Source organism: Ictidomys tridecemlineatus, chromosome 15 (assembly GCF_052094955.1).
Source record: "Ictidomys tridecemlineatus isolate mIctTri1 chromosome 15, mIctTri1.hap1, whole genome shotgun sequence".
Classification (NCBI taxonomy): Eukaryota; Metazoa; Chordata; class Mammalia; order Rodentia; family Sciuridae; genus Ictidomys; species Ictidomys tridecemlineatus.
The window spans coordinates 11,756,938-11,770,848 of NC_135491.1; the positions used below are offsets into that span (position 1 = coordinate 11,756,938).

The 13,911-nt window shown below is 51.2% G+C and overlaps 1 protein-coding gene across 1 annotated transcript; it reads left to right on the forward strand.

The window, feature by feature from the left end:
- The first annotated feature begins 4,399 nt into the window (after positions 1-4,399).
- Positions 4,400-8,492, forward strand: Lypd3 (LY6/PLAUR domain containing 3). Its single transcript, XM_005338179.5, has 5 exons — positions 4,400-4,615; positions 5,137-5,268; positions 6,040-6,210; positions 6,508-6,669; positions 7,478-8,492. Exons 1-5 carry the CDS (start codon positions 4,531-4,533, stop codon positions 7,981-7,983), a joined length of 1,056 nt encoding a protein of 351 aa, XP_005338236.1. The 5' UTR covers positions 4,400-4,530; the 3' UTR covers positions 7,984-8,492.
- Positions 8,493-13,911: the final 5,419 nt, after the last annotated feature.

Consider the following 13,911-nt stretch of genomic DNA (forward strand, 5'->3'; position numbering starts at 1 on the left):
CCCTGGGCCACATCCCCAGCCCCTTTTTATAGTTTATTAGAGCCAGGGCCTCGCTGAGTTGCTCAGGGCCTCAGTAAGTTGCAGAGGCTGGCTTTGAACTCAATCCTCCTGCCTCAGCAAGATTCGGGTGGGTACTTGTGTCTCATGGCATCTTGGGGTGAAGCATGGTGGTGGCCCCTGGTGAGGAGGGGAACCCAGCAATCAGGTAGCCCCTGTGAGGGTCCATGCTGGCCCCTCAAGTATCCCTATGCCACATTTCCATTTTGCATTGGACTCAAAAATTAATGCAGCTGAGTCGGTGTGGCCGTGCCTGCCTGGAGTCCCAGCATCTGAGGCAGGAGGATGAAAGTTCAAGTCTAACCTGGGCAGCTTGAAACTCTGTCTCAAAACAAACTAAGAAAAAAAGAGCTGGGAGTGTAGCTCAATGGTAGCTCATCCCTGAGTTCAGCCCCCACCCCCTAAAAAAGCAACTGACTGGCCCTGCCCATCCCTTCCCTTTTAAGTCCCATAAAGCATGTTCCACAGGGAGTAGATCTGAGACTCAGAGCCTGCCCTGCCCCAGGGGTCACGAACCCCATCATGGATATGGCCCCAGGCTTCTGAGGCCCTGGGTGACCTCTAGCTGCTGGGGCTGCTTCTACCTTGACCCCTCTATATATCTACTTGAACCAGATTCTACAGTCTTTGCAGGGAATTCCGACTGTGGAGAGGAGAAGGAGGCCAGGAGAACATGGAGGTGGTGGATTCAAAACTCCTTCTGGTCTCTGATCTCTGGTCCTGGGCCAGGTGTAGGTCAGCGGCCCAGAATCTAGGCAGGCCTGAGCAAGAGAAGACTCCCCACCCTGGGTCCCACTCCCTCCCAAGACGCTAGTTCTTCTGGTTGGGCCAGTTGGGGTTCCTCCCTGAAACTCTCCCACGCTGCTGGGGCCTCCTGCTCCAAAGTACACAATAATAGTATTATCACTCTACCTGCCACCCATCGGTCCTCGCTCCATCCCTCAGGAGGGAGGGTTTTAATACACATTCAGCAAAGGAAGGAGCTGAAGTTCAGGGACGGAGATTGAATTGTTTGGGATCACACAGCAAGAAGGCAGGATGAAAATTTCAGTCTATTCAATTTTAGACTTTATACTTTGCCCAATGCCTCATTTTCCTTTCTTATAAAAAAGGATACCTTGGAGCTTCACAGAGGTGAAGTGTCACACAGCAAACCAGATGTGGGGATGGGATTCTGAGGCTAGGAACAGGGAGGCCAGAGCCAGTGCTGAATGACCTCATAAGAAGTCATTCACTTTCTCTCTCTGAGCTTCAGGAGGCTGCCAAGTGACCCCACCTATATGACAAGGGTGCTTGTCATTGCCGGGAACCGGGGGACCTGACAGGGTCTGGAGAACAGAGACCTTAATGGACACAGCCGCTATTTTTCTTGCTATCAGACAGCAGGCCACCCCAGTGGAGGGGAGTCTGCTGCTTCCCTTGCTGGGTGAACCTGAACCTCTCTGGGTCTTGGTTTCTTCCTCTGTGAAATGGGCACTTTACTCCACCCTTTAGTTAAGAATTCATGAAGAGGTTGCTTTAAAATGATGAGCTCCCTGCCTGGCACACAGTTGGAGTTCAAGAAGGGGGGCTGTTGGTAACTAATAATAATAACAACAGCAATCTATTTCTAGTACTAATAATAGTTATTTTTTTTTTATACTGGGATGAACCCAGGGCATTTTACCACTGAGCTACCTCCCCAGCCCTTTTTATTTTTTATTTTGAGACAACGTCTCACTAAGTTCCTTCGAAATTGCAAAACTCCTGCCTCAGCTCCCTAATTCACTGGAATTTTAGGCGTGTGCCGCTGCACTTGGCTGTGGCTAATGCTTCTGTAGCACCTAGAACTAGGCACTTTCCACATCTGACATCAGTCTCCACAGCAGCCATAAGGCAGGTGCTGTTAAGGTCTTCATTTCACAGAGAAGGACACTGGGGCACACAGAGGCCAGCTTCACAGTTGGTAACCGGAGTGCCCACATACCTAAGTGTTAGTCCTCAAGCCAGATTGCCTGAGTCTGACCACCGTGCCTCTCTCACTTCCTAGCTGTGTGACCCTGGGCAAGTTGGTTACCCTCTCTCTGCCTCAATTTCCCCATTTGTAAACTGACTATCTTTAAAAATTCTCATAGGGCTGTTGCAGGTAGAGTGTGAAACAGTGTCGAGCACATAGAAAAAGCTGACTAGGTGTGTTTTTGTCATTATTTCTGTTTATACAGGAAGTCGATGAACATCAAGGCACTGGGACCACTTGCCCAAGGTCACACAGCAAATCAGAATTTGGGACTCAGACCCAAATCTGGCCAGCTCCAAAACTAAGAGTCATTGCAAAATATGATCTTAGGATCAGCCCTAACAAGCAGCAACAGAGACCTTTTAGCACAGCCCTGGAGTCAAAGCCAAGTTCTCCACTTCCAACCTCCACTTCTCACCCTCAGTTTCCTCATCTGTGAAATGGGCTCAGACCTCTCTTTGCAGAGCTGTAATGGCAGTCAGAGCGGATTCATAGAGAGTACTCTGCACAGAGTAGGTGTTCAGTAAATGATCATTTAAAAGCCATACTTAGAGTGAGGATTAAATGTGACATTGCGTGCCCCATTTAGAAGGAGGATCTCCCACCTGTTTCCTTCGCTAGCACTTCAGGCCAAGGTGTACCATCCCTTGCCTCTGCCCACGTTCTCCCCCAGGAACACACCTTTGGTGGAACAAGCTGAGTTTATTGCTCTCAGCAATGAGGGAGAATGCACATCATGGGAGACCTGAGAGGCGTACCAGTAACAGGATATTAGAAAAGACTCCTTTTAGGATTTGGACTCATGGGTAGTTATTTTGAGGACCGTCCCAGGAAGTGGAGTTTGCTCTGGATTGGATACTGTCACCAAGAAGGGGTAATGCTAGGATTGGGTATTTTTATTAATCTTATTTATGAGACAGGAAAGACAAAGCAAGGTTAAAGTCATAGCTTATATTAATATTAGTAATATAAACAGTCACCTTGTATTAGGCAGGATACAAGGATGCTTAGTCATTTTGTGGTTTGCATAATGATCTTATTTGTTTCTGGGTTCAGACATGGGTATGGAGTGGTCTTGATTTTGTCTGCATCTTTCACAGTCACAGCGTGACCTTGGCTAACGCTGGTGTTTGTGAGGTGATTTTATGTGCAATAGATCCCTCCACCTCTCTGTGAGAGTGCGGGGCCGACTCCCAGCTCTTACAGGCTGTTTCTCTCCTTTTACCTGGGAAACCACCCACCTCCAGCTGCCTCATCTGTCCTCTGGTCTTCTCTTGCTTCTTCTAGACTCCTTTTCCTTTTATTTTATCTTATCTTTACATGGAGGGCACAGTGGCCCCTTTCCCTTGCTTTCACTGAAGATAACTTTCCTTCAGCAAAGTGCATAAAGATGTATCCATGTGGCTGCAAACACCTCTTGCTGGATCTTTCCATTCCTGGGTAGAAGCCCATTGGGTGAATGAACCACTCTTTATTTTCCATTCACTTTTTTTTTTTGGTGGTGGTGCTGGGGATCGAACCCAGGGGCTCAGGCATGCCAGGCAAGCACCCCATCACTGAACTACCTCCCCAGTCCCCATTTATTTCTTGACAGATGTTTGCACTACCTCCTGGATTGATCATATTGAAAAGCAAATTTAACCATGTCCCCCAATTGATTTTAGACCCTTTCAAAGGTTCCCCACCTTTCTCACAATTCATCCAAATCTTTCCCTGGGCTTACCCCGGCCTGACTCTTCTGCCTCAGTTTCCCCCCTTCTGTCCTGGGCCCTCTGAGCTCCAGATCCTTAGCTTTCCTCTGTGAATGGATAGTGCTGCTTCCCACCGCTGGGCTTTCTCAGGTGCTCTTGTAATGCAGCCCCCTCCCTCACCCTGTTCCACCTGTCTAAGTCCCTGTGTCTGAGGTCACATCTCAGACGACCTCCTCAGAGAAAACCAGTTCCACTCCTAGACTCCATCCTTCCTGGCAGCTCCCTACACTCTGTCTCCATCATCCTCGTCTCCATTGTGCATAACAGTTTGCAATGATTGTTTGATTGACATCTGTCTCCCCCATCAGACTGGGAGCTCTTGGAGGACAGGTGCTGGTTCTGTCTTATTCTCTAGCACCACCCACACCAAAGTAGGGCACACCGTACAGGCCGGTTACATAGCTATTGAACGCTGAATGTTGAGTAGCCCCTGCCTTCTTCCCTCGGCACTCCAAACACACACAGACTTTCTCCCAGGGAATGTCGGGGAACCTCCACGCCCGCCCTTTCCCTCCTTGGCATCTGCACAGGGCAGGGGCCCCGCTCTCCCTAAGCGTGACGCACCTAGGGGCGGGCCACTCGCCCCGCAGCGGACGCTGACTTGGCCTGGTTGGGCAAGGCCAGGGTTGCCCCGGGGTAGGTTACTCATCCTAGGCTCAGGTAAGAGGACCCGGGCTGGGAGGTGGCACACCCAGGGGGACGCCGCCGAGAGAGCAGGACAGAGCCATGGGCCCCGCCGGGAAAGCAGATGCCGGGGCAGTGATCTGGAGCACAGCCTGCCTGTTCTTGCTGCCGCTACTGCTTCGCGAAGGTGGGTCTGCGGCTGGAAGATCTGAGGAGGTGGAGAGGGGGCTTCTGCGGAGGAGGGCCTCGGCCCCTCCAGAGAGGGCTCTGGGGAGGATCTCCCAACATGGGCAGAGAGGCCTGTGGGGAAAGTTCTCGATCCTGGTAAAGGCAGGCTGTTGAATGGTCCCAGCCCTTCCCGGACGGAACTGGGGGAAGGCATCAGCTGCAGGAAAAGATCTCCCACCTTGAGCAGAGAACTGAGGGAAGGTAACCCCCATCCTGGGACAAGGGGCCTCACAGCAGGAATTCCCCGCCTTGGACATTCGGAGCCGTGGGAAGGATGCTCCCACCGGGGTTTAGAGGGGAAAGGGCCCAGAGTATCCAGTGCGCCTGGATTAGTGGGAAGGTTTCCTCTAGTGCTACCCTGGAAAAGTCTGTGCAGTGGGATTTTCTCATCCCGGGGACAGAGCGTGGGAAGGCCTCTTTGTCCTGTGCGGGAGGAGGCGTGGCAGGACCGCTCAGTTCTACTCGGTCTCGCACCCCCAGGAGCGCAGGCCCTGGAGTGCTACAGCTGCGTGCAGAAAGCGGACAATGGATGCTCTCCGCAGAAGATGAAGACGGTAAAGTGCGCGCCGGGCGTGGATGTCTGCACCGAGGCCGTGGGGGCGGTGGAGACCAGTAAGTGCCCCTGCGTGGTCCACGCCCCTTCGGGGTGCTCCAGCCCGCCCGCCTCCTTACAGACTCATCTGACCCAGGCCATAACCTTCAACGCTGTCCATTCCTCCCTTTCAGCACAGCTTCACCCCTCCTTCCGGGGGCTTACGAGGGTCGGGATTGGGAGCTGCGAACTGGGTGGGACGGACTGGGAGAACCTGAGCCCAGGACAGGGGACTATCCGACCCACCCTTTCCTCTCCACCGCTGAGACCTCCCTGCTCATTCCGTTCCTGCGGGACATTTCCCCTGTCCCAGCCTCAGTGTTCCCAGTCCGAGGATCCGCCCCTCTCCCCACCCTCTGCTGAAGCCCCTCGTTCCGGGCTTAGTGCTTGGTACGGTCCCTCTCTCCGCGACCACGCCCCCAGGGCCCTCCCCGTCTGATCCTACACCTTTACTGTCAGTCTCTGGGTTCCTTCCGAGGTTGCTTTCTGCGGCTCCGCCTCTCTTTGACCCTGCGGGTCCTAGCTTTACTTTTGGTCCTCCCTCCTCGACTATGTCCCTTTCTGTCACCCAGTGGGTCCTCTCCGACTGTGCTCTTTGAAGCTCCGCCCCCACGACCCCACCCCTCCTTCCGCTGGTCCTGCTCTTGGCTTGGTGCGCCCTGGCCGCCTGACCCTGGCTGGTCTATCTTCCAGGGTTCTTTTCGAGGCCCCGCCCCTCATAAGCCACGCCCCACACAAACCACGCCCCCTGAGGCCCCGCCTTTCTGTCTCCCGCCCCTCCCCTTTCGCAGTCCACGGGCAATTCTCGGTGGCAGTGCGGGGCTGCGGTTCCGGACTCCCGGGCAAGAATGACCGCGGCCTGGACCTCCACGGGCTCCTGGCTTTCATCCAGCTGCAACAGTGCGCTGAGGACCGCTGCAACGCCAAGCTCAACCTCACCTCGCGAGGGCTCAACCCGGCAGGTCGGTGGGGGCGGGACCGAAGCCCCGGGAGCGGGGGCGTCCGCTAACCCAGGCGGCGACGGCGGGTTCTCCTCCTGGACCGGGGTTGGGTCAAGCTTCAGCGGACAGCCGGCGGGGCTTCACCGTAGGCTTAGACTGGTTGATGCCGGGAGCTGAGCCAAACCTGATGGCGGGGGTGTCACCGGTGGACGGGGGCCACGCCCTCCGTGGAAACGCATTTTGCAGGGGTGGGACTGGGGCACCGAGCAGTGCTTCCCGAGCCCCCTCCATCCTTTCTTTCGCCGGGTTTCCTTGCAGGCAATGAGAGTGCGTATGAACCAAACGGCTCCGAGTGCTACAGCTGCGTGGGGCTGAGCCACGAGAAGTGCCAGGGTACAGCGCCGCCCGTCGTGAGCTGCTACAATGCCAGCGACCGCGTCTACAAGGGCTGCTTCGATGGCAACGTCACCTTGACCGCAGGTGAGTGAACCTGCGGTTTGGGTAGCTTTCCTGAGGCACGGGATGGGGGGGGCGCTTTTTGCCAAAAAAGGGTTTCAGGAGACTGTCCTTGTGCCTAAGTGCTTGTCTTGTCCAAGAGCATTGTGGGAAATGCAGTCCTTGAGGACAGGGACGTTTTTGTCCTATCGTATTTTTAGGTGGGTGGGGAGAGGATGTTTCCATAGAAGGCTTCCAAGTACAAAATATGAGGACATGCAATGGAAAATATATTTAAGCCTCTAAGCTTCTGCCAGGTAGTGCGGGGAATCTAGTTCCATGTCTTTAAAACTCAGGGATCCTCACCTGTTCAGAGTTTTAGGAGATAAGTGGTTCAGCCTCTCGCCCCCCACCTGGAGGAACCGTGGGAGATGAAATTCTTCAACTCCATCTGGCACCAGGTGTTTTATGGGAGACATAATTCCAATTATAAGATTACAGTTGGGTGGGGTTAGAGGTGGGTGAGTGGTAAGAGGCACATAACAGAAGTTCCTTCTGATCTTTGGTCATAGGAAAGATGTTGAATCCCTCAGTCGGAGCCTTAATTTCAAGGCAGACTCCGAGTTCAGGCCGCACACTCTTTCTCTTAAAGCACTGTGTAGGAATGGGGCCCACCATGTGCCAAAGTCAATGGGACAGTGTTCCGCAGGGAGTGACCAGCGTTGAGATTTTGGGATTAATGGGTGCAGAGCCTTCTCTGTTGTCTGTCTTGTCTTGCTCCAGGTGCCCTTAATTTTTATTTGTACCAACCTCCTCCCTCCAGTCACTGACTATGTGTGTCTCCCTCCTGCAGCTAACATGACTGTGTCCTTGCCCGTACGGGGCTGTGTCCAGGATGAGTCCTGCACCCGGGATGGGGTGACAGGCCCGGGGTTCACCCTCAGCGGCTCCTGCTGCCAGGGTTCCCGCTGTAACTCGGACCTCCGCAACAAGACCTACTTCTCTCCTCGAATCCCACCCCTTGTCCTGCTGTCCCCTCCAACCACTCCGGCTCCAACCACTCATATCCCAAGTACCTCTGTCCCCACTTCCACGCAAGCCCCAACTGCCGCCACCTCTACCACCAAACCCACCCCAGCCCCAACCAGCCAGACAACTCCCCAGGAAGTACAGCCTGAGGTCTCCCGGGAAGAGGGGTCACGATTGGCTGGAGGTGCTGCTGGCCACCAGGACCGCAGTAATTCGGCACAGTATCCCCCCAAAGGTGACAGCCAGCACACCTCTAACAAAGGCACTACAACCTTGGGGGCCGGGCTGGCAGCTCTTCTATTGGCTGTGACTGCTGGGGCCCTAGTATGAACTTTTCCACCTGGACACTTCCCTCTCACCTGACTTTCCTGGCTCCGGGTGCCAAATCTGCCTTACTTCCGTTTCCCACCTCTGGACTGGGCTGGCCCAGCCTGGGTTCTTTAGATGCCCCGGGTTCCTGCAGCTTCAGCTGCACTGGTTTGTGGCTTGGGGAAATAGTTACTCTCGTAACTATTTGACTATATAAGCTGCTGGGGTGTTCTGGCTTTTCCAAGCAGCAACTGCATCCCCTCCTGGTGCCTAGGACAGAGTGAGAGAAGCCTGCTGTCCCAGGGAGGGTTGGTGGAGTGGATGACAAACTTCTTGTCCATTTTCCCATGGCCCAGCTGCACTCTGTGTGCCAGGGGTCATGGCTTCTGCCCCTGAGCATGGCCGCAGGCTCCTGCAGCCTCTACACTAGACTGTGAGCTCCTCCAGGGCAGGGACTGTGCCTACAACTCTGTGTGGCCAGTTTGGGGCACAGAAAGGCTTCAAATAAAGATTTAATACTTTGTACAGTGCTTTAAAGGAGTCATTTCTGTTTTGTTTTTCACAATAACCTTGAAGCTGAGCTAGAGCGCGTATACCAAGACCTTTTGCAAGTAGAGAAGCTGAGATCTCAGAGCTATGGTCCTGGGGTGGGGGTTGTGGTTGGAACTCCTTTTATCTCATAGGGTTGAACCAGCTTCTAGGTGATCCTACTGGTGAGGGGGAGGTCGGTAGAAACCATGAAGCAGTATGGAGGGGTGAACGGGTCCTCCAGCAAGCTAGGAGCCGAGAGAAGCTTCAAGTACTGGGTTAATGCAACCTCCAGAGGGGCCAGCTCCTTGCCATCCATCTGGTTTTTGAAGGATCATTCAGTGGACTCACCCACCTGGTCCAAAGGGGCCAAGGATGCTACTGTCCATTTTTACTTCACGTTGGAGACTTGGGAACTGAGTCCAACCTCTGTCCTCCCAATAAGATGAAGCCTGACCCCAGAGGGGGAAAAGTGGTCCTGTTAGGTGTTGGGACTGCTTGATGTGGGGGACACCAGATGTGGGGAATAGTGACATAATAGTAATATTACCAACATTACTATTAATCATAGGTTAAAAACAGTGGTAAATAATGATTATAGTAAGAGAATAAGAGCTTGAGTGGTCATTATTTAACACGTGAACTATAATATATGCATTACATTGACAAATGGTAACATCAGTAATAGTTATATTGGGGGCTGAGGTTGTGGCTTAGTGGTAGAGCGTTTGCCTAGCACATGTGAGGCACTGGGTTCAAAGCTCAACACCACCTAAAAATTTAAAAAAAGATGAAGATATTGCGTCCACCTATATCTAAAACAAAAAATTTTAAAAATAGTTACTAGAGTTACAAGAATTCAGCAATTAAAGAAAATCTTGCCAGATGCCAGGCTGTCCTAAGGGTATTAACACCTGCTCACAGCTTGACTAAACTTTATTTTTTACTTAACTTTAGACATACTTCTTCCTGCCTGTGGGCCCTTGATCTCCCTCTGAGCCCAAGTCTTAGAATCCCGATGGCCTAACCACAGAGGTCCCTGACTTGGTTTTCTCAGAACATTTACTTCCAATAAGATATTGTCAATTTCTTTCTCTGCATGTTTGAGATGTGTATGAATCTCAAGCTCTTGCTAGTTTATATCCAAGGACATGCTTTCTCAAAGACCTAGGAACCATATCTGAAATGTCCCCATCACAAGAGAGGGCACTCGCATCTACCAGTTTCCATAGTGGTGCAAGAGCCTCTCTTTGGTGGGTGTTTAGTAGGCCCCTTTGTCATGAAGACACCACAAAACTCCCTCTTCAGAGGGTGTGATGGCACATGCCTATAAACCCAGCTACTCAGGAGGCTGAAGCAAGAGGATCGCAAGTTTGAGGCCAGCCTGGGCAACTTAGCAAGACCCTGTCTCAAAATAGAATAAAAAGGGCTGCAGGTGTAGCTCAGGTACAGTGCTTGCCCACATGTATGAGATTCTGGATTCAATCCCCAGGACTGAAAAAAAAAAAAAAAAAAAAGAGAGAGAGAGAGAGAGAGAGAGCTCCCTTTTCCTTTGGGCAAAGCCAATTAGCAAAGACGGTGACCTTAGAAACCCCTGGTTTCAGCAGAGTCGAGTTCAGCCTAAGTTCTGGCCTCTCCCTCCTCTTGTAAGTTTTGCTTTTTTTTTTTTTTTTTTAAAGAGAGAGTGAGAGAGAGAGAGAGAGAGAGAGAGAATTTTTAATATTTATTTTTTAGTTCTCGGCGGACACAACATCTTTGTTGGTATGTGGTGCTGAGGATCGAACCCGGGCCGCACGCATGCCAGGCGAGCGCGCTGCCGCTTGAGCCACATCCCCAGCCCCGCAAGTTTTGCTTTGACCCCCGCAAACTACTCACCAGCATGTTATTTGGGCTCCCACGGAGATCTGGAGAGTTTGGTCACTCGGCTTGTTTTTGTCACTTCCACAGTGCAGGGTGCCTGGCTTCCTGAGAGTGTTGAGGCTGGAAATCCTTATTACCTCACCTTGACTCCATGTGTGTGTTTTTTTTTAATTCCTTTGTGGGGGAGTTCCAGAGTGGGGAAAGACTTTAGAATTCCCCCTTGGCTGCTGGAGCTCAGGGTCAAAGAACTTGCTGTCACTCACGGGGCTTTAGGTTCCACCCCCAGCACCACAAGAAAAAAATAAAAGACTTCAGATTGTCCCCTCAGCTTAGCTCAGCCTGGACCTCTGCTATGGAGGCCCGGTCTCCCTTTCCGAGTGCGTCCTGACTCTGCGTTCTGCTGGGGCCTGCAGCGGGTGAGGCCACAGTCTGAGAGCTGAAGCAGATGCTAAAGGATAATATTTTTAAGATTCTCACACAGATATGAACACGGGTCAAACATTTCATGTAGCTCATTGATTCAGGAGGAAATCAGGAAAATATTACCATGGTTCAAAGAACATTTCAGGCTGCTTCTTGGGGGGGCACTGGGGGTTGAACCCAGGGGTGCTCTACCACTGAGCCACATCCCCAGCCCTTTGAAGTTTTTATTCTGAGACTTGGTCCAGCGAAGTTGCACAGGCTGCCCTGGAACTAGGGATCCTCCCTTTCTCAGCCTCCGATGGAGCAGCTGGCATTACAGCTGAGTGCCACTTTGTCCAGCTTCAAAGGACATTTCAAAGAACACATCTCGCCTGTGTCCATCCGGGGGCGGGTGGTGGAATTTGGGTTTCCGCTGCTGAGTGAAGCAGGCTGGCTGCAGAATAAAAGCTAAGAAAGAGAAAAGGGGAAGAAACCACAGGACACAGGAAGCAATTTTAGAAAGGGTGGGGGCGGCTCTCTGATCTTAGGGATCGAAACTCCACACTGGAAAGAGAGAGCGAGAGCCCTCACTTGCTTTATTTATATGGGGGAAACATCAAAGGTTTTCCATGGAATGTTCTTTGCCAAATAAGGTAGGGGGTGGGCTGTCCAGTTCCCAGTGGGTTACGCCCAACTCCAGTGCTACAAGGGCTGTCCCACTAAGAGTGCAGGGGCACGGACCTGGGATCTTTCCCAAGGGGAGACCTAAGACCCCATGGCTTGGTATCTAAAAGACCAACTAGCTTTACAGGTGGCATCCCACAACACATGCTTCTAGGCCATCAGGAATGCTGCAATAAATTTATAAGTGGATGCAAAACTGGTCAGAATCCACAGGGAAATCATTGATTATATTCTGTCGGACAAGGATCTTTTCCACTTCTGTCGTAGTTAAGGCAATGTAAAAGAGATGTCTCAGAAAGGGCATGCTGCCCACGACACGCAGTGGCCCTTTCTCCCCATTACAAAGTCTTTCAACCCCAGGAGCCCTTGATGTGGTCCGGGAGCCCCAGACCAAGCCTGTCCTGATGTGTAGAGAGGTAGAACATTTTCAAGCACAGATGAGGGGCAGAAGAGAGATGACCCTCCAAGCATGGTTACCATATTGAAGGCACCAAGGTTGCTGGGAGTCACGGACCCCCTGCCCCTCTCTCACCTCCATAGCTAAGCAACTGCCAGATGCTGTCCATTTTCCTAGGGCTGCCAAATGAAGTACCACAAACGGAGCGACTTAAAACAGCAGAAATACATTGCCTCACCGTTTGGAAAGCAAAAGATTGGAAATCAGATATTGGTAGGGCACACTCCCTCTGAAGGATCTAGGGGCGGCTCCTCTGGCAGGCCCGGGCGTTCCCGGTATATGCATCACTCCAGTCTCTGCTTCTGTCTTTTAATGACATTCTCCTGTGTCTCTTGTCCTGATTTCTCTCTTATAAGAACACCCAGTCGGAGGATGGGGCAGGAGAATCCTGAGTTCAAAGCCAGCCTCAGTAACTTAGGGAGGCCCTAAACAACTTAGGGAGACCCTATCTCTAAATGAAATATATTTTAAAAGGGCTGGGGATGTGGCTCAGTGGTTAAGCACCCCTGGGTTCAAACCCCAGCACCAAAAAAAAAAAAAAAAAGAAAAGAAAAGAAAAGAAAGAAAGAAAAAGAAAACAAAACACAGTCCTTCTGGATTAAGGATCACCCACTCCAGTGACCTCAAGTTTAAGTCTTCAAAGACCCTATTTCCAGGACAACCTCTGTCAGGCCCCCTCTCACTCTGCTAGAACTGTCTTTCATCTTCAGGCTTGACTAAAGGAGTTCTGTGTTTGGGATTGGGGTCGACAAGCTTCGTGACTGTGACATGCTGGGTGACTAGGAAATTTCTGTGCAGACACAGAATGCCCAGCTGCTAGGAAGCCCCTGGCTACTGAGAAACCCCTGTGCAAATGCACGGGATGCCCCGCTGCCATCGCAAGGTCCTTCACAAGTGGACCCTGTTCCCAGCCCTCGGATGCCCAGCAGTCCCCCTTTGAGGCTGTCAAGGTGACTATGAGGTGCACTATCAGTTTCCTAGGAGCCTTGTGTTTGGACTCACCTGGGCCTTATCTCAGCTAGCACTCTCGATTGAAGAAATTCTAATTGGAACGTAGTCATGGTGACGCGCTATGGGACTTTTAATAAACTCGGCAGGAGGGGGGAGCGGACCTTCTTCATTTCACATCTTTCCTCCCTCCACCTTTGTCTGTCTGCGTGTTCCTGTGTATGTGTGTCTGTCCTTTGGTTTGTCTCTTCACAGCTTTCTTCTCAGGTATTCTTTATAAGACCCTATTTCCAAATAAGGTCAGAATCACAGGTTCTGGGGGTTAACACAGGCGGAGGCAGAGGACACAATTCTCCCCACAATACAGACATGGTGTAGGATAGACGTCCAGATCCCAGGCTTCTGTCAGATGATCCAAGTGTGAATCCCAGCTCCGTAGCTACTCTGTAGCCTGGTCTATTACTACTGTATCACTCTGGGTGAAACTGAACTGTGAAATTCTAAGCCTCAATTTCTTTGTCTGATAAAGGAAGATAGCAAAAGTTCCTACCTATAGAAGTCTGTGAGACTTGTAAGTCAAGTACAGTGCCTGGATTATAGAAAGAGCTCCAAATATTCAGAACCAGCTGAACAATAATGTTGATTCCAAAACTTATAGATGAGATGGGAATATATTTTAGTCAGTGAAAGGAAGACTCGTGAAATGAGATTGCAGAGTTAGATGCAAAACTAGCTCTGATGTGCAGCGAGGTAGAACACTGTTCAATGAGGGACAGAGGAGAGAGGACTCTCCAAGCATGGTTACATTGAAGGCCATGAAATCATCATTTCTGGTTATATTTTTCTATTGGGAAGAAATCACAGCACCAGAAATAAGATACAAAAATCATTTGCAACTTATCAATCATCTATAATTAGGATCTAAATGTTATAGTGTCTAATCAGAATGACTAACAGAGGATCATTGCCCCTGAGAATGATCCGGCCTCAGAGTAAGCCTGTTGGACTGGGCTCCAGGGTGATCTTGGAGGACCTGAACTTCCCCTTTTGTCTTCTTTCCAGAGTTTAGA

Coding starts and splice junctions, on each gene's coding strand:
- Lypd3 (XM_005338179.5), top strand. CDS start 4,531: ATGGGCCCCGCCGGGAAAGCAGATGCCGGGGCAGTGATCTGGAGCACA. Junction 4,616..5,136: donor GCCGCTACTGCTTCGCGAAG/GTGGGTCTGCGG, acceptor TCGCACCCCCAG/GAGCGCAGGCCCTGGAGTGC. Junction 5,269..6,039: donor CGTGGGGGCGGTGGAGACCA/GTAAGTGCCCCT, acceptor CCCCTTTCGCAG/TCCACGGGCAATTCTCGGTG.